The following is a 21,102-nucleotide window of genomic DNA, read 5'->3' as shown; positions in this document are numbered from 1 at the left end:
GGATTGTCATTCCTCACTGCAGGTCAAGGGAAACTTGTCTCTGCAAAATCCAGACTAACATGAGCCTTATTGTTTCAAAAATGAACACGCTAAAGATGATCAGAGAAAGAACGCCTGAAGATCTAATAAAGAACATTACTTGTGAAAATGAATATTTAAAGGAGAAATGTTTGGAGAAAAAATGCATGGAGTGTAAGGGAAACAAGGTAGCATTTTTAGATTACAATGAAGAGGACAGTGTCACTTTATATCAATGGGTTGACAAGAAAGTTGAAGTGCAGATGAAAGGCAGAAAAAAGATTTGCAAGAAAACAACAAAGGAAGAAATAACTTGTTCTAAGAAAAAACTGAAAATTTTGTTTCAAAGCATGTTTGATAAATTTGTTCAGCATGTTAATAACATAATTCATCAACACCATGCTGTCAGACAAATAAAGAAGACCTTAAAAGAAAATGAAGCTTTCTTGCATATGGATTTCTCAGAGAATTATAATTGCAAATTTGGCCAAGAGATCCAGTCATTTCACTTTGGAGGAAGCAGAGATCAAGTTTCAATGCACACCTCTGTACTGTATTACCATGGCATAAATGGAACTGTCAGCCAGACTCTGTGCACATTATCTGAAAACAGAAGACATGATTCTGTCGCCATTTGTGGCCACCTAGTACCTATTTTCACGGAGATAAAAAAGTATGTTCCGAATCTGGAAAAAGTTCATTTTTTGAGTGATGGCCCGACCAATCAGTACAGGAACAGGAAGATGTTTGCTAAAAAGCTGCTAAATTTATAGCGAGAGAACTAAATGTAGAGACATTGCATTGGCACTTCTCCGAGGCCAACCATGGGAAAGGTGCCCCAGATGGGGTTGGTGGGGTCCTTAAGCGAACTGCAGACTGTGTTGTAGCTCGGGGTAAAGACATTCCCAGTATTGATGCTTTGATACGAGTGCTAGAACAAAACTGTAAAGGAGTTCATCTCTTCAAAGTAGATACTGAAGATATCTTGAAATTAGATACAGAATTCCATGGTTTAGAACTACCAAAATTTAAGGGGATTTTGAAAGTCCACGAAATAGCCTGGAGTAGAAAAATGAAAGATGAAATCTCAGCTAGACGACTCTCTTGTCTTCTATGTGAAGCCAATCAAGAATGCGACCACTATGAGATTGGGAAGATAATGATTCAAACCCCCAAATGTATCCTTTGGAAATTAGTATACATATAGGATTTTTCAATTTACCTGTTAGGGGCCTAAATGTTTTACTGTCTACTTTTTCATATAAATTACTGTTCGATTAACTACCTTTACAACTGTTCCAATTTATTTGTTTTCTGTATTTTGTTTTGGTTTTTCCTACTATTGTTTAAGACACACTCAGTTTTTATCCAAGCATATTAAAGTAGCATGATTATTTGAATGTTTTCCTTAACCAGTTTTTCAGGTGATAAAAACCATGATGGAGAAGGAGGTGATGACAATGTCTCCTGCACTAATCTACCTGCTAAGTGTATCCTTTTTAATTTGTTTTGTTGGATTTCTATTTTGCTAATTTATTACTTTTCTCAAAGGAACAGATGAATAATTTTACAAGTTACAACAGTTTCATTGAGCTATTAGAAGGCTTGTACTTATAAATATATTTAAAGAAAGATCTTTGAAAAATGGTATCTGAATGAGGTTCTCTAGAATACATAATTCTGTGATTCTCATCCCCCTGTGATAACCTCAAAATTTACTGCTAAAGGTCTATCCCTCAGCTCCATGGACATCAGCTCCATGGACTCCATGGTCAATTTAATGACCACGGAGCTGAGTAAATGTCCACGGAGCTGAGGGTTTTAGCTTTTCATATATAAACTATGGGTTTTTTGGTGTAATTTACATTGATTTAAATAAGTTACCTACGAGACTTCAGTTATTATTTATAAAATTTTTAAATACAACAACTTATTTACTTTCCAAATACAAAAACGCATTGATTTTCCTTCACTGTTTTACAGCTAAGAAACAGAAGACATTCCGGAAGAAAAAGCCAATATACTCTGCCATATACAGTGATTCGGATTCTGATCCAGATAACCCTCCAGAGCTCAATGTGAAAACCAATGACTTTGTTGTCGTTAAAGTGTTCGGGAAAAAAACCTTGAACTTCTATGCAGGTTGTGTCACAAAATGTTTCAATAACGGGGGTTACCAGATAAGATTCATGCGAAGGTGCACTGACACTAAAAACAAATTCTTTTTTTCCAGTGAGCCTGAAGCATCAGTTACCAAAGATGAGGTTGTTGCTACTTTGGAGCAACCAGATTTAATAAATTCTAGAGGCCTGTACGTTTTCAAACAATTGCCTGAGAATTACAAGTTATTAGGTTAGCTTTCAAGTAGTAGGCCTATTTAGCTGAAGCTTCTTGAATTTTATATCCTGTTATAAAGACTTGTTACCTATGTATGTAGTTTCAGTAAACATTAAATGAGTTCTTAATTTATTGCTTAGTTTTGATTTAGCCTCCCAAATGATGAATGTTTTATAAATTACATAAACTTGAGTACGCCAATTTAAACAGATTTGTTGCGCTTCCCTGCTTTAATGATTTTAATGACGAAGCACCTAAAAAGAATTTAAAAACATTGTTTGTAAGCATTAGATAATAAACTTTTAACATTACATAAAAATACTAAGAATATCAACATTTTTACCCAATTGAAGAGCAAACGCATGTTTACGTCTCTACTCCGTGGACATGTCACAACTCCGTGGAAACAAAAAAAAAAAATATATTTTTTTCTTTTAAATAAGTAGAAAAGCTTGTGTTTCAAAATGCCTAGGCCAGGGTTACCTAGTGAGATTTATGAAAAGGTGTACTGACACCAAAAACAAATTCGTCTTTTCAACCGAGCCAGAGGCTTGTGTCAGTAATGATGAAGTATTATCTATTTTGAAAGAGCCTTCTTTGTTAAACTCCAGAGGGTTGTATGTATTTGAAAACCTACCCCAACAATATAAATTGTTGAACTAAATCATTAATAGTTTGTTGCTGTACTCATTAAGCTTACACTTGACGGAATAGTTTTATTTTCCTGATGCTGTGGTTGTCCCAGTAGAGTTCTTAAATATGTTCTTACTTATTCTTCAAATTTTATAAACATAAGAGCCTTTACTTTTACAAAGTATTTCTTTTACTTTCAATAAATGTGTAATTATTTTAATTGTGTGTATAGTTTTATTAATTTCCCTAAAACATCAGGTCCGTGGACATTGCGGTCATGTCCGTGGACACTTATAAATAAAAACATTAATTTAAGCAAAAAATGGACAAGTATCATCTGGGCGAGCTATATGGTCTAAATAATGAATATTAGTTGAACACAAACTGATTACTAAAAATTAAAAAATTAAAATTTTATAATTTTGTTTTTTGCCTTGTCGAATTCGACGTTTTGTGGAGAATGACCCATAAGCTAAAAACACCAACTATTTGAATTAATATAAAACCTAGTTCTAGTTATACAGTAGAACCTCTTTAATCCGAACTAATTGGGACCAGGGGTAGTTTGGACTATTGAATAGTTCGCATTACAGAACATATTGTTGTTTTTACATAACAATAGCTAAAACATGGCTAAAATTGATCAACAAAATTTTGGGGAAAGACAAACGCAGACAGTAAAGTAAAATACAGTGTTTATTTAATACAGTAGTAAACATGGTGAATAAACAGTACTGTAAATTAAATACAGTGTACAATAAAGAACTGCTGTACTGTGTATAGAGTACAGCAATCAAATCAAATCAAATCAAAATTTTCTTTATTCATTATGTACACATAGAGTACAGAATGGCGTCAACAAGTACTATTATAAACTAGCAAGTACAAGTATATATAATACAATAATAAATTAAAATTATAATCACTGTAAGAAATTAAATTTACTGTTACAGACGACATATGCTTAAAAAAATTCATTAAAACTGTACAAAGGTTTAACAATAATAAATGACTTCAATTTCTTTTTGAAGGACCCAAAATCAGTTATACATTTTATGTTGTCTGGTAATGAATTATAAAATTTGATGCCTGAATATGTTGGCTTCTTCTCATAAAATGTTAGCTTATGTCTATTAAAACCAAAATTATTCTTATTTCTAGTTTCATATCTGTGGTTAAAACCTAGCATACAATGACTATTTTGATTTTTTTAAATCCACAGAATCAGATCATAGATTAATTGGCTGTAAACTGTCATTATTCCTAAATTTGAAAAATGTTCTCTGGCTGACTCAAACCACTTAAGTTTCATTATTATTCTTATTGCTTTTTTTTTGCAATATAAGTATCATGTTTAAATTTTCATTAGAGGTGTTGCCATAAACCGACAAACCAAAAGAGACATGAGAGTGCACAAAAGCAAAATAAACTGCTTTAAGGGTTTTAATATCACAAAATGGTGATAATTTTCTAAGGATGAAAATACCTGTTGACATTTTTTTACAAACTTGAGATACATGAGTGTTCCAGCTAAGAAGTCTATCAACAGTTAAACCAAGGAATTTTGTTTCCTTAACTTCATCAATAAAGGAATCATTAAGACAAACATTCATTACCACAGACCCACTTTTCCTATTTGAAGCGGAAAAACTAATATATTTAGTTTTTGTTTATTTAATAAAAGGTTTAAATCAGCTAAATGTTGTTGGATTGCATTAAGTTTTATAAAAGAAGATATTTCTATATCATTTGCATGGTATCCGGATAGTTTTATATTTACATCATCTGCATATAAAGTGATTTTACTTTGATCACTGAAATTAGCTAAGCTATTGATGTAACATAAAAAGAATAAAGGTCCCAATATAGATCCTTGTGGTACACCATATTTCAACGGACTGTTACTGGAACGGCAAGATATAAGTTGATTATATTTGTTTACGTATTTCAGTTCAACAAAAGTAGTTCGATTACATAAATAAGATTTGATCCAATCATAAGCTCTATTTTTTATTCCAAAATTTGAAAGAATACTTAATAATTTGGTATGACAAACACTGACAAATGCCTTGCTGAGGTCGATGAAAATTCCTACGGTTTGCTCGCCTTTATCTCGCCTTTATCAAGGGGGGTTCGGGGCCCAATGAGGGGTTCGGATTAGTGGACGTTCGGATTACGGGGGTTCGGATTAAAGAGGTTCTACTGTATATATATACAGGGTGTGTCTTGTAAGTAGGTACAAATAATTTAAGAATAGGTTTATAGAGTCGTTGCACAAAATTGCAGATAACCGCAGTTGACGTGCAGAACGTGCTGGAGGTGGGGCAGGCTAGGTTTCCTGACGCACCTCTAGTGTGGCTCAAAGGGTTTGCTTCGTGGCTCAACACCAAACTGCCTGTTGATCACACGGATAATACGTTTACTGCCAAGAGTTGGGAATACCCTCTGTGTTTGCTACACAAAGATATCAGGTAGGGCAGGGTTCTTCCTACTATTAACTAAGGGTTTTGCTATAAAATCAAATGTATAGCTTCAGCTTGATACTTTCTGTAGCCGTTTAAATTTTTAAATCAACATCTGTGAAATCAGCAGACAGAGAAAAACTGCCTGTGTATCTTCTGCGTTGCTATAATTTGTTTAATTATGGTATAAATGAGCTTGCATTAATTGCAAAATTCTTTTGTTTCACACCTCTCTGTGGTATAGTGAGCTGATTTTAACTCTTTTGGTTTTTTCTTCCTATTACTAGCTGCATGGTAGCCAAAGTAATATCTTTTCACATCTTTTGTAAATTAGAAAAGTAAGGAAAATTAAATAAAGAACATTCTCAAAGTTTGTATTTTTATTATAAATAAATTCAAATTTATTGTATTCACTCTACCTTTTTTATCATTCAATATTTCTTTCACTTGAAATTAATTTTAAAATAATATTATTATTTAATGCTAGGTTTTAATCCTCCAACTTGAATATAATTGACCCATTACTTTATTTAACTAGGTACTTAGTAAAAAAAAAAATTAATCGATAACTGTTGTCAGGTCTGTTCTAAAGAAAGCTTTGAAAGAGGTGCCTGATGCTGCAGTCCAGATGTTCTTTGATTACTGCCTTACGTCAATGGCAAATGATATGACCAAAGGTAGGTTATGAATAATGAGAATTATTTCAGCTTTGAAATAACAGGTTCATTAAGGGGTTTAACCCTCTAGACCACCTAGCACTTAGGTGGAAAAGACCTACATTGTGTTTCGGTAATTACTGTATGGGAAAGCAGGCTGAGGTTCTCAGTCACATAAACTCAGGGAAGGGGTTGCATGAAATAGTAGTAGTGTCTAGTCAAACTTCTGGTTAGGATCATGTTATACCAGCACATTTGTCACGGGAAATAGGACGCTAAATTTCCAGGTTAAGTGGAGCTGCAAACGCAGCGGGAACCATGCATCGCAAGGGCATGCCCTTATACACAGACCATTGGTAAGACAACGCGGTCACGGGGTGATCGTCGGTATGACTCGCGGTCACGGCGTGATCGTTGGTAGTATTCCTGAAATTTCAGGACTTGCCCATCCCTACTTATTTCCACGATAGACACCATCCAGTTAGGTGGCTTTTTGTTATGATCTGAATGGATAAGAGTCCACTCCGACACAAGAACACTGAAACACTTTTTTCTTTGGAAGAGATGTCCCTTGGTTGAAAATGCTGTTGGTTGTGTATGATGAAAAATCTTTTGTGTTTATTGTTCTGAAGTACACTCTTTCACATTCAGGTACGCCTGCTGTTCTAACAAAAATCCTTAAATCTCCTTTTGATTTATGCTGCATCCATAAAAAAAAAACAGTAAAAAAGTTTTTACTGAAGTCTATATTTACAAAAATGTTTACACACACTAGTATCGCGGTCTTATCAATCGGACAACGAGATGACAAAAGTCCAAACAACCGTCGAACGGCCTAAATGCCAACAACCCCAGTCCATGAAATGAAACCGAGGAAGAAAGACCTCACGCCATAACTCCCTTGGTAGTCTGACATAGCATTGTGTGTGTAAATACTTTTTGTAAATATAGACTATAGTGTAATAAGAAGATGAATTAAGAAGACCTCTGAAGATGTCACATAAGGTGCAGAAATGCATAAGGTGACACAAACATCTTACACAAGAACTCAGGCAACAATGAATCTAAATCTAATATCATTCAACTGTTTCCTTTTTTATTAAAAATTGGGCCACAGGTCCACATAAACGAAGGCCTACTTCAGCGCCTAACAGTTAATACTTTCACATACTAACCAAGATGAGTGGATTTGCATTTTGATAAGTTTGTTGTTATTTTTCAGGCAGTCCAGTGACGGGATACAAGATGTTGCTACAGTTGGTAGCATCGCAGACTCCATCTGTCGCGGTGGCAGACCTGGCGAAGGCTGCGACGTTACGTCACTCATACCAGAACCGTCCCGCTATCGGATGCTCGGTGATGTGGGCGCTTGGACAGGGCGGATTCAAAGACATCCTTGCTGGACTTCAGGGTAAGACTTTCTGAGCTATTGTGTTTTCCAGAGTATCTAATTAGTTGAATATTCTAGACCAGTGTTTCCTAACATGTGGTAAGCGACCTTTGGGGCTGTAGGATGATCTTAATACAAGAATTATATTTCACATGTATGTCAGGATTGTTTGGTGTATATACAACTTGACATTAGAACAACCATAAGAGTTTTTGGTAAGTTTAATACAGTAAAACCCCGATTATCCGAATTAATTGGGACCGGGGTCAATCCCGATAAAAAAAAAATTAGGATAATCGGACACAGAATGGTAGCGAATGAACTTTATTGAGTATAACCAAGACAGAGCTGTTAAATTTAATTGAAGTACAGTAGAGGAACAAATACTGAGATAAATAAAAACAAAATTACAGTACAATATTAAGTTCTTTTCAAAAAGTTCTTCAACAACGCTTACTTATACATCTTGATCAGTGTAAGTTGCCATGACATTGTAGCTCATTTCCGCGCAGCTAAAACACGCAGGCGCCGGACGGCAAGAAGCTGTACACCGTCACACTCTGGTTGCCGCTCCATCCATTTAAGGGCGTTGTCAAAACAGAATTGTTCTTGAAATTGTGTATCCATCCCGTGCTTTTTTTAAAATCAGCTACACCCATTTTTTCACAGAACATTTGCGCCTTTTCACATAAAATAGGTCCTGAAATCGGTTGTCCATTAGATCGTTGGTACCAGGTAAAAACTGCATTCTCAAGCTGTTCATCTTTTGCCTTTTTCATTACTTTTCGCGACAAACATCCATCATCACTTTCCAATGTTGTCACAAAACTTAAAATCTTTTCACTGTTATTTTTAATGTCAGTAATCGTAGCTGCCCTGACACCAAAACTCTGCACAACTAATACCTTTCCCGCCACTCCGTTTTTTAACTGGTTGATTATTTCCACTTTGTCCTTTAGCGATAGGACTACATGTTTTCGTTTTGCACTCAATTTTCCTACTTATTTAAACACACATAACCATTAAATAATTCAAATCACAAGTTTGACAAACTCACAACTAAAATAAAATAAAATACGAACAAAAACAAAAAAAACTGCGATCTGCACAGTAGGAGAGGGAGGAGCTAACTAACCTAGCTCTGATAGTTCACATGTCATTGGGTAGGGGGAGTGGCTGCAGGTGGATGCACAATACACTCTGCGCATCAAAACACTGCCACGCTGTCAATTCACTACACCGCCGGGTGGGGTGGCATCGTCATTGTGTTAACACGACAGTCAGTCAAATTTTTGCACTTGGTTTTAATTTTTTATATTAAGCTTAGAGCCGATTTGGATAATTGGCGATGCGGTTAATCGGTACTCAGATAATAGGCGTTTTACTGTATAGTAAAAAAATAAGTGATTGGTTAGAAATTATTTATCTCAAGATGTATGAGTGAGAAAACAAAAACCTCTTGTGTCTGGTGATCGGATTAGATTATCTAACATATTAGTGACTTTGCAGTGTGGAAGCACGTGATGTTCCCAGTGTATCCGTTGAGGAATTACACACACTTTGTAACCGACTACCTCAAGCATCTCCTAGCCAGACATTTAGCCAGCAAAACGATTACAGCCAAACACTACTTGGACATTGTAGATGTGGTTATTTCCTCAACACAACCAGCGAACCACGAGCTGTGGAGTCACTTGAAGACCTTACAGGTACGTGTTGGTTTCTGTAGTGATGTACGATATTTACTAATAATTGTTACTATCGACTAATTGGTTGCAAGTTGGAATATTTAATTGACTTATTACTTATTAGTTTAGATAGGTTACCACGGTCACAGCAGATTGTCTTCGGGTGATGACCGTGTTGTAAAATGAGTAGGCTAAGACTAGACGCCGACGTTTTGGATGCGTAGTTCAATAGTAGTTTGCCCCAAAGATGGATAGCTACTATGCATCCGAAACTTCAGTCTCTATAGTCTTACTCGTTTAACGACGAGGTCATAAACCGAAGACCTAAATTTGACAGTTTGACTTAGTTGCCCATGACCAACTAAAACCATGGACTAGTTTGACTAATATATTTTAAAATGACTAATATATGTTGCTACTAGTCAACAATCCTCGAGATGAAATCATGTTTTAACAATCCTGTGAAGAAAATGTTGCATATATGTTAATGAAATACTAATTAGTTAGGATAGTTACGATTTATCTTTTAGTTCCACCATTGACTATTGGAATAGTCAAGGGTTCCACATGAAGTGACCTAAAACTATTTGACAAGTAGGATAGAATAGAGGCCATCTAGCTTCTCTGTGAAAGTCAGTGTCCAGGGGCTAGTAAATATAAAACAAAAGAAAACAAAAACATATAACTGATATTCCTAATGTACTTCTTCAAACAAATCTCTTCAACCTATCCTAAGAAGAAGTCCTACGGCAGGACAAAATATTTTTTCTATGTTTCATGTTCTTTTATTGTGTATTTATTAGCCCATGGACTCTAATTTTCTCACAATTAAAAACACTCGTAACTTGTTAAATGTCTTGAAATAATAATATGATTGGTTGATTTACGATTTAAAACAGTTTTACTGGTAAGAATTTGTAAACTTTTGACGTTTAACCAATTTCCTTGATGAAATTGACGAATTCAGACCTTAAGTTTTTTTCTCCCTTCAAAAAGGTGGCACCTTGCTCACTAATAGCACAAATAAAAATTTGTCATTGGGAGTTAATTTCTAAACGTTTCAGGAGATATTGTGTAACTCCCAGCCTAGCAACTCTCTACACAGTCTGGTGGAGCCGCTGTTGACAAGACTGAGTAGCAACAGCTCACCTCCTCTAAGGCAAGAGGCAAGTCAATGTAGTGATAAGATACCAGTTAAAAAAATAAGCCTTAATAAGATGAGATGATAAGACATTATAGGATAGATAACGTGATAAGGCGTTATAAGACAAGATATGTGATAAGATAAGAGTTTTCTCCAGTCTTCACATTAATATTTTACTTCCTTATAAATATGTTTTTGTTGTACTGAATCCAAAACGGCTAATTTCAATATGCTGCAATGGGCCTAGAAGTTCTTTTAGTCATTGGGGCAACAATGAATCTGCAGCTACCAAATTGTTGAGCGTTTCTTTTTGTATTGAAATTTACTATAGAAAATATGATAATAAATTTGATTGATTTGGATCAAGTGTGAACGTGTCATGGTGAATAGATAGATTAAAGAAAGTTGTAAAGAAATATTTATATAACATCTTCTACGAAGGGTAAAAAGTAGTAAAATGTTGTAAAACAGTGATCATTAGTAAAAATTATTATATATCAAAATTTGTCATAATTTTGTAAATTTTTATCTTTTTCCTACAATAATCCTCCTAAATGAGTCATTTTCAAAAACCTTAACTGCCCGTTGTCATAGACTACTTTGCAGAGATTTAACGACAGTGAAGTACTGATGCAGTACAAGTGAAATTAGTGATGACAACAGTGATGAGGTAGAGCAGGCGGTGTTGGTTTGTTGTAGGCAAACGTATAATCTCAAAAAAAGCCCAAAATGCCCAGTCATCCGCAGATTGCTATAAAATTCCCACAACCCCTCAATGAAGAAGTGTTACTTCAATATATTTATTACATGGTTATGGCTATGGTTTTTTACATGGTGTCTACTGGAAATCACGGATGTCACTGATTTTTCTGTAGGGTCACGGAAGTCACTGAAAAGGAAAGGCTTTTCATTTTAAGTCCCAGAAAAAAACGTGCCTAGCTAATATTTAGTTCCTCCAGACCTGTCCTTTGTTTTGCTGCAGGCAACGATTATATTCATAATGCAGAATCAGCGAGAATCTATTTTGGGAGCAGGCAACCAGCTTAAATCGTCAGGACACAAAAATACTGTATGGACGATTATCTCATATTCAAGTCACAGAAAATTGATGTCCTATATGTACCAAAGGTTGTGCATTTGTGTAATTCCCCCCCCCCCCTCTAAAGTCACTGAAATTAAATTTTATCTACTGTTAGATACCCTGTTATAATTTAGTGGTGTTTTGATCCAAGTTTAAAAGCTTTTTTTGTTGTTTCAGCTGGTCAGATATCTGTGCCACTGTCTGGCTACGGACACCCAGAGTTGGTCTGAGTGGAGGAGAGTCTACACTAAACTACAACCTCAGTCCGCTATTCTCCTTAGGCGTCTCAGTAAGTATGATGACTTGTAGTGTGTAAGATATAAGATAGTGTCAGCTGGTCAGATATCTGTGCCACTGTCTGACTACGGACACCCAGAGTTGGTCTGAGTGGAGGAGAGTCTACACTAAACTACAACCTCAGTCCGCTATTCTCCTTAGGCGTCTCAGTAAGTATGATGACTTGTAGTGTGTAAAGATATAAGATAGTGTCAGCTGGTCAGATATCTGTGCCACAGTCTGGCTACGGACACCAAGGGTGTCTGAGTGGAGGAGAGTCTACACTAAACTACAACCTCAGTCCGCTATTCTCCTTAGGCGTCTCAGTAAGTATGATGACTTGTAGTGTGTAAGATATAAGATAGTGTCAGCTGGTCAGATATCTGTGCCACTGTCTGGCTACGGACACCCAGAGTTGGTCTGAGTGGAGGAGAGTCTACACTAAACTACAACCTCAGTCCGCTATTCTCTTAGGCGTCTCAGTAAGTATGATGACTTGTAGTGTATAAAGATATAAGATAGTGTCAGCTGGTCAGATATCTGTGCCACAGTCTGGCTACGGACACCAAGGGTGTCTGAGTGGAGGAGAGTCTACACTAAACTACAACCTCAGTCCGCTATTCTCCTTAGGCGTCTCAGTAAGTATGATGACTTGTAGTGTGTAAAGATATAAGATAGTGTCAGCTGGTCAGATATCTGTGCCACAGTCTGGCTACGGACACCAAGGGTGTCTGAGTGGAGGAGAGTCTACACTAAAGTACAACCTCAGTCCGCTATTCTCCTTAGGCGTCTCAGTAAGTATGATGACTTGTAGTGTGTAAGATATAAGATAGTGTCAGCTGGTCAGATATCTGTGCCACTGTCTGGCTACGGACACCCAGAGTTGGTCTGAGTGGAGGAGAGTCTACACTAAACTACAACCTCAGTCCGCTATTCTCCTTAGGCGTCTCAGTAAGTATGATGACTTGTAGTGTGTAAAGATATAAGATAGTGTCAGCTGGTCAGATATCTGTGCCACAGTCTGGCTACGGACACCAAGGGTGTCTGAGTGGAGGAGAGTCTACACTAAACTACAACCTCAGTCTGCTATTCTCCTTAGGCGTCTCAGTAAGTATGATGACTTGTAGTGTGTAAAGATATAAGATAGTGTCAGCTGGTCAGATATCTGTGCCACAGTCTGGCTACGTACACCAAGGGTGTCTGAGTGGAGGAGAGTCTACACTAAACTACAACCTCAGTCCGCTATTCTCCTTACGCGTCTCAGTAAGTATGATGACTTGTAGTGTGTAAAGATATAAGATAGTGTCAGCTGGTCAGATATCTGTGCCACAGTCTGGCTACGGACACCAAGGGTGTCTGAGTGGAGGAGAGTCTACACTAAACTACAACCTCAGTCCGCTATTCTCCTTAGGCGTCTCAGTAAGTATGATGACTTGTACTGTGTAAAGATATAAGATAGTGTCAGCTGGTCAGATATCTGTGCCACTGTCTGGCTACGGACACCAAGGGTGTCTGAGTGGAGGAGAGTCTACACTAAACTACAACCTCAGTCCGCTATTCTCCTTAGGCGTCTCAGTAAGTATGATGACTTGTAGTGTGTAAAGATATAAGATAGTGTCAGCTGGTCAGATATCTGTGCCACTGTCTGGCTACGGACACCCAGAGTTGGTCTGAGTGGAGGAGAGTCTACACTAAACTACAACCTCAGTCCGCTATTCTCCTTAGGCGTCTCAGTAAGTATGATGACTTGTAGTGTGTAAAGATATAAGATAGTGTCAGCTGGTCAGATATCTGTGACACTGTCTGGCTACGGACACCCAGAGTTGGTCTGAGTGGAGGAGAGTCTACACTAAACTACAACCTCAGTCCGCTATTCTCCTTAGGCGTCTCAGTAAGTATGATGACTTGTAGTGTGTTAAGATATAAGATAGTGTCAGCTGGTCAGATATCTGTGCCACAGTCTGGCTACGGACACCAAGGGTGTCTGAGTGGAGGAGAGTCTACACTAAACTACAACCTCAGTCCGCTATTCTCCTTAGGCGTCTCAGTAAGTATGATGACTTGTAGTGTGTTAAGATATAAGATAGTGTCAGCTGGTCAGATATCTGTGCCACTGTCTGGCTACGGACACCCAGAGTTGGTCTGAGTGGAGGAGAGTCTACACTAAACTACAACCTCAGTCCGCTATTCTCCTTAGGCGTCTCAGTAAGTATGATGACTTGTAGTGTGTAAAGATATAAGATAGTGTCAGCTGGTCAGATATCTGTGCCACAGTCTGGCTACGGACACCAAGGGTGTCTGAGTGGAGGAGAGTCTACACTAAACTACAACCTCAGTCCGCTATTCTCCTTAGGCGTCTCAGTAAGTATGATGACTTGTAGTGTGTTAAGATATAAGATAGTGTCAGCTGGTCAGATATCTGTGCCACAGTCTGGCTACGGACACCAAGGGTGTCTGAGTGGAGGAGAATATACACTTAAGTACCCGATAACCATATAATAGGTAATAAATCTGAGTTCTTAAACTAAATATTTTTGTGAAAATCCATCCAGATGAATGGACATCGACATAGTCTACTGGTTTACCGCAACAAGTGTATATCAGAGCAAGTGTTAGTGGCCACAAACTAGATCAAAATACACTGGGGAATCCGCAAAACCAGTCAAACCCCTAACAGAAAGACTGACCCTACAAATTCTCATCTCAATGTTTACAGACGCAGACTGGGAATCCGTCAGTTCCCAGCTTCCGTTGAAGAATCTCAAGGAAACTTTGAGGACTTTTAAGGTCACTAACGACGACCTTCACAAGAGCAAGCAGAGAAATGAAGGCCTGCAGGAGTGCTCTAGGCTTTGTGTGGTGAGTGAAACAAAATGTTTGAACCGTCAGAAGTTATTTCAAAATTAAATTTAAATAGATAATTTTTAATACTTAGACAGTCAATAAAATATAAAAATCTCCTAGGAAGACTTAAAATTTCTTGTTATGAAATTTATATTTAATTTTAATAAAGAATACTTAAAAAAATATATAAACATAAACTCAGTGATGTCATCAAATTATGGGACATAGGTCACCCATAAGCACGGAGGAAGTTTTCACCATGAGGGACGCCGGTGCTCCATGAGCACTGGTGAAAGTGTTCACTTATTATTCACTTACTCATTACTAATTCAAATAAATCTAAAATGTACCGTCATAGACTAACCAATGGAAGTAGACTTCTCATCCCATTGTAAATTTTGAAGCTTTTTTTAGTATCTAGTTCATGTAGTCGACACTGATCGCTAGTGTCGTCACAGTAGTGTCAACAAAATTTTGTTTTTATTATTTTAGGGTTAATTTTATGATTTGTAATTTACTGTTTGATTTTAAAACTTGGGTACAAGTTATTGTTTATATAGTTTCATTTTGCTTAACGAGGTATTAAATTACTGAAATTACAAGAAACAAATTGTAAACAAAACACAACCTCTACAGTGCACCGGACATAACTAAAAATAAAATTGGGATCATCTGTTCCATAAGGATGAGAAATCTACTGTACAACGCAAACTGTAAAGAATATTTCTCCACGCGCATGAAATGTCGCTCTCCTCCGACCGAGCTAGGTGGGTTAGTTGGGAAATGCATGTGCAAGTGCTGCCGAACCGCAATAGGTTGCTGGCGACCCCTAGTGCAGACAAGTTGTTGAACGTCTCACATTTTTTAGAAATTAGTAAACTTAAACTACAATAATATGCAATAATTTGGGTGATTTCATTGTACAAAAATACTATAGAAAGCTATTTACACTAACTTTTCATCATTCAGGTCAATTTAGCTCCTGACTACATTGTTTTGATTGAAATATTCTGTTAGTTTTTCTGAAAATCAACAGAAAAATTATTTTCTCTATGATAATTTTCCTTTTAATTTTTAGGCTCTTCTTGAAAAAATCTCTGGATCCAAGAAATCATTCCCTTGGAAAACCATTGTTTTTGTGGTGTTTTTGGCCGTGGCTGGTGCAGTGGCTTTTGATTCCAAAGTTCACAACGGATTCAAAGGTAAGAACCGTATTTTCCTCCTTAGTTTATCCTTTTTGTCTGAAATGAATTGTAGAATAAAATCGCATAACATGTTTCTTACAGTATAAGAAATAACACAAACATTAAACTTCTAATCAAATTAAGTAACTCTCTTACTCAAGTGTGAAAAGAAAAGAAGTTGGCCTAGCGAAGCTAGCCGATGTTTACTGAGCCTAAACTTTTAAGAACGCATTTAATAATGTTTTTAACTCCTGTAACAAAATTAGAAAGACAAACCTTACCATAGTCGCTTATCTAAGAACTATACCTATGCCAAAGCCTATCGTTGAGTATTTTATGTTCCATTTAAGAGGATTTCAATTCAAGGTATTAAAAAATTCACTACCGAGCGTTACAATCATTGCCACAGACCATGGTACAGTAGACTCTTGATAATTCGAAATTGGTGGGCCAAGCATATAAATTTGAATTATCAAGAGTTTTGAATTATCAAGAGTTTGATTTATCGGGAGAAAAATAAACCATTCGAATTACAGAGAGTTCATTTGTTTAATACATACAAAGGTACAGCACTATACAATAAAACATCATACCGTATTTTAGTACACTTTTAAACAATCAACGGCTTATTTTTCAGTTACTGTAGTTGCAAAGAGATCTGTTATTTAGCGCTACTGTATATATTTCGCCAAAAGCTGAACTTTCAGCTGTCTGACAACTACGTTTGTGCTCAAGGAGATGTCACGCAATCTAGAGATCGGATTGCCAACTTAGAAAAACAAGTCAGCGAACTCAGACTACTGCTCTAATTAAACAAACATCAAAACGTCCATCAAATAGCCTACCATGGGAACAGGATGTACTGTACTGTATAGTTTCCTGTTATAACAGGAAGAGATCACTTCGAATTATAGAGTGTTTTGCCGACTAAACTTCGAATTACTGCGTGTTACAAATTGACCTGCCCTCTATTTGGACTTTGAAATACCGAGTGTATCAAAATGCATGGTAAAAATTTGAAATATTGAGAGATTCTCTAGGGACTGAGCCTTCATTTTGAATTATCGAAAGTTTTGAATTATCAAGTGTTTGAATTACCAAGAGTGGACTGTATACAATTTAATCTTACACATAGACCGGGTGTCACTTGGTTAACAGTACATGCAGACCACGGTCAAAAACCAACAACATAAATAGACAACGGTCTATAGAATCTATTGAAGACAATAGTGAAAATTATTATATTTTTCTTGAAATAACCCAAACGCCGCATATATGCGACACTTCATTTTTGTTTGTGTTTTGATGTGGAAGTAAGTAAAAAAAGAGATTATTACAGAAAAGTTTATAATTGAACAAATATAAAAGCTACATAAGATGATATTGCAACATACATAACTTACTGCATACATACATACAGTGATGCAGCAAAGTAAAGAACAGTTTTTCCAACTATCATATAATGTCACCAATCATCAAATCTAAAGACAAAGTGATGAATTGTGCGTCAGACATCCCTGTGGACCACTGCAGAGAATTCAGTGCCTTTAGATAGACCGTTACAAAGATAAGCCTTTTGATAACATTGGAACACTGATGCAAATATGCGTCGTCAGTCTATTTTAATGTAACTAGCCGCCGCATATATACGTCGGCAGTCTATGGGGAGAAACCGGCCATCGTATATGTACGTCGCTGGTCTAGATGAATGGAAAATTTTTTGTACTATTGCGGTAGCAAATGTGTTAAAGAAATATTTATCAACTCATTGTGTTCTTGTAGTCTTTTTGGTGTTTCAATAGGATGGAAGAAGGCTGCCTTAATACTTACAATGAGATAAGAATATACTGTCAATTATACAGTTCTAATTACCAAAATTTAGATAATGAACACGGTTAATCTACTTTAAAATAAGCATTCTTTTGTCTGTACTTAAATAATTTATAGGTAGTTTAAACAATTGAATTTCCTTTAATTATGTGTTATTTTAGCATCCAAAACTGGAGTCTTTCTGAAAGACATTGGAGCTTTGAAGTACGGTGAACAAGCCTTTGACAGAATAAAAGAAGTTTCCATTCAAGGCTACAGGTAAGAACTTAACTTTTTTGTTTAGACTAGCCTACAACATACACTGTCACATTTCGTTGACTGGAGTCATTAGTATGGCTGACTGTTAGTACTTATCAGCAGTCGCCGAGCCAGAAGGCAGGGAGTTTGTATACAAAGAGTTTAGAATCATGTAATGGTGTTTTATTTGTGAAGAGTTCACCTGCTTAATGTATATACCAGGTATGTGAGATCCTCTCAAAATAAACAGTTCACTTAGAAGTTGATGGGATGAGTGAATCGACCTATCAGGAAGTATACAATTTGGATGGGTATACAATGAAAGGACAAAGTTCCTTGGCATTCTGTTGGATAGAAAACTGTTGTTGAGTCATGTTCACATGATCTGTTCAAAAGTTAGTAAGAGATCGTTGTCTTTGTTAGGAGTCTGCAAGCAAATTTGTAGGTCAAGCCAACAGTTAGCTCGAGAGATTGGTAGCCAGATATAGTTTTTGTGTCAATCAGATGATATACAATTTTGTACATTTGTTGTCCTAACACCATTAAGGGTGCGCTCTACCTCAGCTCGGAAATCTCAGAACGATGTTCGAAGTGTCCACCAGACTGCGCCGTGTCGGTGCAACCCAGTTGGAGGGGAAGTGGTGGGAGGAGCTAGGAGGTTCGCGAGTTGACTGCTACACACGCGCGCAAGCGCAACCGGGTTCTTATTCGCGCGTCCGCTTATCTTTAGCTTTTGCTCAACCTCCATCATGCCCTGCCACCGACACTCACTGGCAGCAACGTGACGTTCGCTATCGCTCCCATAAGCTTATACAGTAAAAAGTAAAACATTCCTAAATATTGAGTCTTGTTTGTCATCTATAATATTAAAACAAAACAGTGTTTTTTTATTTCACGATTCTGAATCAACCACTCGACGGATTTTCATGATTTTTGTGTTGAAAGAAAGATAATTTTGAGAACTAGGGAATGTCTAAGCCATAATTTTAGTTCAGGGTCCCAGTTATTTAGAAATTAAGTTTTAATTTTTAAAAAGTCTAGCAGCCGAAGCTAAGATTCTAAACTAGCTTTTGGCATAAAATAATTTGCTTAACATAACAGCTGTAAACATTCAGCTTTTGTGTCACAAATTCAGCATTTGGATAAAAAATGTAAAGATATACTTAGGGTTGACTTATTTATACGATGTGTAATGCTAATCATTGATAGGTTCTGGGGCCCATTTCATAATAAAGTACAAACTAATATTATTAATTAATCAGCTGATAGCCCAATGCAAATCTAATGGAAATTACAAGTTACATGTTGTAACTTGTAACTTGTAGTTTATTATGAAATGGGCCCCTGTAAGAGGATGACAGATTATTGTCGGGACCACGTAAGTTTGCAGTTGGTGGCAGCCAATTACAAGACAAGGCTAGCGCGACGTTGCCACATCACCCATTGACAACACTAATTAAAATATAAAAGCAATATTTTCAAATCAGCTGGTATTATTAGATTTGGCAACACTGCACCGTTCTCATTGGTTCAATAAAAACCATATGGTAAATAGGCTCCTCCCTCAACTGCAAACTTATGTGGTCCCGACAATAATTAAATATACATAGTAAAATACTAGGATGTTCAAATTATATTTTAAAGCAATCTTTGTAATCTTCGATTTGTTTTAGAGCAATATAATTTGTTTTTACTAACAGCTGGTTAAATATAAACTATGGAACTATGAAATTATTTTATTTACTCATTTTGTCATTGATTATAGGAAATAAGTAAGATTAGTAGAGATAATTAGACCACAGTTTTAACCAAAATTAATCAAACTACAGTACAAATCTAGGCTCTGTACACGAGTCTTAATAAAAAAGGATAAATGCAAATTATTTTACTGCTACACTTTTCAAAGAAAGATTGACATAGATTGAACACAACGTCAACATTGACCTAGGATACTGCAATTAGACAAACCATCCTTTTATGAAATCGTGTTCAGTTGCGGTTACGTTTGGGGGCGCCTGTATCGGCGGCCACGTGAAAATATCACTTTTATTTCAACTATGAATATTGTAGTTTAAATTAACTAATATGGGAAATTACGATGTACATTTATTCAATGAGGGTGGGTAATTATCAAGGATAGAACTGATAACGGTATGGATAATAAACATTGACAATTACGTCATTAGCTTTACTAGTGTGTTTACTTTTTATATTCCTGCTATAAGTGACCAGTTCTTTTTTTCAAATGAATGTTATTTGAACCGAACAGCTGTTTCAAAACCAACTGTTATTGTTTTTACGTTTCTTTGTTTTCGCTTATTTATTTAGCAATTAATGCAGTGAAATTTATATAAAAGATAGGTGTGACGATTAGTTTTGATGTTAGGACACCAAAGTTAAATTATGTGTACTGTGAATTTTATTGGATATTATTGTTTTATTTTAGGTCTTTCTATTTAGACCTACTGGAAATTGTGTATAGTAGTTGTATTGTGGTGATAATAATTATGGAAGAGGCAGGTATGCTATGGAAGGTGGTATCGTTGACTAGGTCTATACACTTCTCAATTGACTATTACTCTCTCTACTGTAGGCAACTTATAATCAGTGTGCGTCTGTGCGAATCGGCTGCAAATCTCACTTCAACGCTTTTCATCGTAGCGTTCTTTTTGCATCGTAAAAATTGCAGAATTACTGTTTTTTTGTAACATTATTGGATTTAAAATACATTTCGTATAGGCCTATGATGAAATAAAAACATATTTGGTCACACAACATTTGATTACAAGATGATTTTTCACATTAACACTGCAAGAAACTTACAAGAAACTGTATTTATATGTGTAAACTAGCTGATCTGAATTGTACACGGTTTTATTAACTGACTACTGAATTCCCGTACGTAGGACGGGCCTAACACCTCGTTATTGAATAAAAAAAAAAATACTTTAGTTATACTTTGTAAAGTATCACTACATTAAATTTTAATCAACTGTTATATTTATTTATTTACTTTTGTTGATGTTTAAGATTTTCATTATTATTTAACTCTATTCCAACTGTAGCTACACCGTAATGGGCACAGAATCAGTCGGTATCTCACACATTCTTGGGGATTATAATTATGTAATTAATGTTTACAAGAAAGGCAATGGTGATATGAAAATTTCATTTTTAAAGTATCTTTTATCACATAAAGAAAGAATCCACTTTTTAGACGATTCGTTGACTAACATACGTGGCGAGTCTTGTTTACCTTTTTAATGTTATCTCGCAAATAACGTCATAGCAACCTATTACATACATACGCTACAACATACAC

General features: G+C 36.2%; 1 protein-coding gene across 1 annotated transcript in view; it reads left to right on the top strand.

Moving 5' to 3' along the window:
• The window catches only part of LOC129000346 (transmembrane protein 214-A-like), a 37,723-nt gene that overhangs the window by 8,189 nt on the left and 8,432 nt on the right, over positions 1-21,102 (top strand). Inside the window, exons 3-15 of the mRNA XM_054427309.1 lie at positions 5,275-5,459; positions 6,030-6,127; positions 7,329-7,517; positions 9,006-9,205; positions 10,249-10,350; positions 11,587-11,698; positions 12,208-12,323; positions 12,706-12,792; positions 13,018-13,104; positions 13,773-13,890; positions 14,402-14,544; positions 15,608-15,731; positions 17,705-17,801. Of these exons, the coding sequence (XP_054283284.1) occupies positions 5,275-5,459; positions 6,030-6,127; positions 7,329-7,517; positions 9,006-9,205; positions 10,249-10,350; positions 11,587-11,698; positions 12,208-12,323; positions 12,706-12,792; positions 13,018-13,104; positions 13,773-13,890; positions 14,402-14,544; positions 15,608-15,731; positions 17,705-17,801 (1,658 nt within the window). The remainder of the gene's footprint in view (positions 1-5,274; positions 5,460-6,029; positions 6,128-7,328; positions 7,518-9,005; positions 9,206-10,248; positions 10,351-11,586; positions 11,699-12,207; positions 12,324-12,705; positions 12,793-13,017; positions 13,105-13,772; positions 13,891-14,401; positions 14,545-15,607; positions 15,732-17,704; positions 17,802-21,102) is intronic.

The sequence above is a fragment of the Macrosteles quadrilineatus genome, unplaced genomic scaffold (genome assembly GCF_028750875.1).
Source record: "Macrosteles quadrilineatus isolate MER2022 unplaced genomic scaffold, UCM_ALF_1.0 Scaffold_8__2_contigs__length_117827958, whole genome shotgun sequence".
NCBI classification, from domain to species: Eukaryota; Metazoa; Arthropoda; class Insecta; order Hemiptera; family Cicadellidae; genus Macrosteles; species Macrosteles quadrilineatus.
Note: the sequence above shows the minus strand (reverse complement) of the source record. Positions and strands in the feature narration are given on the sequence as shown.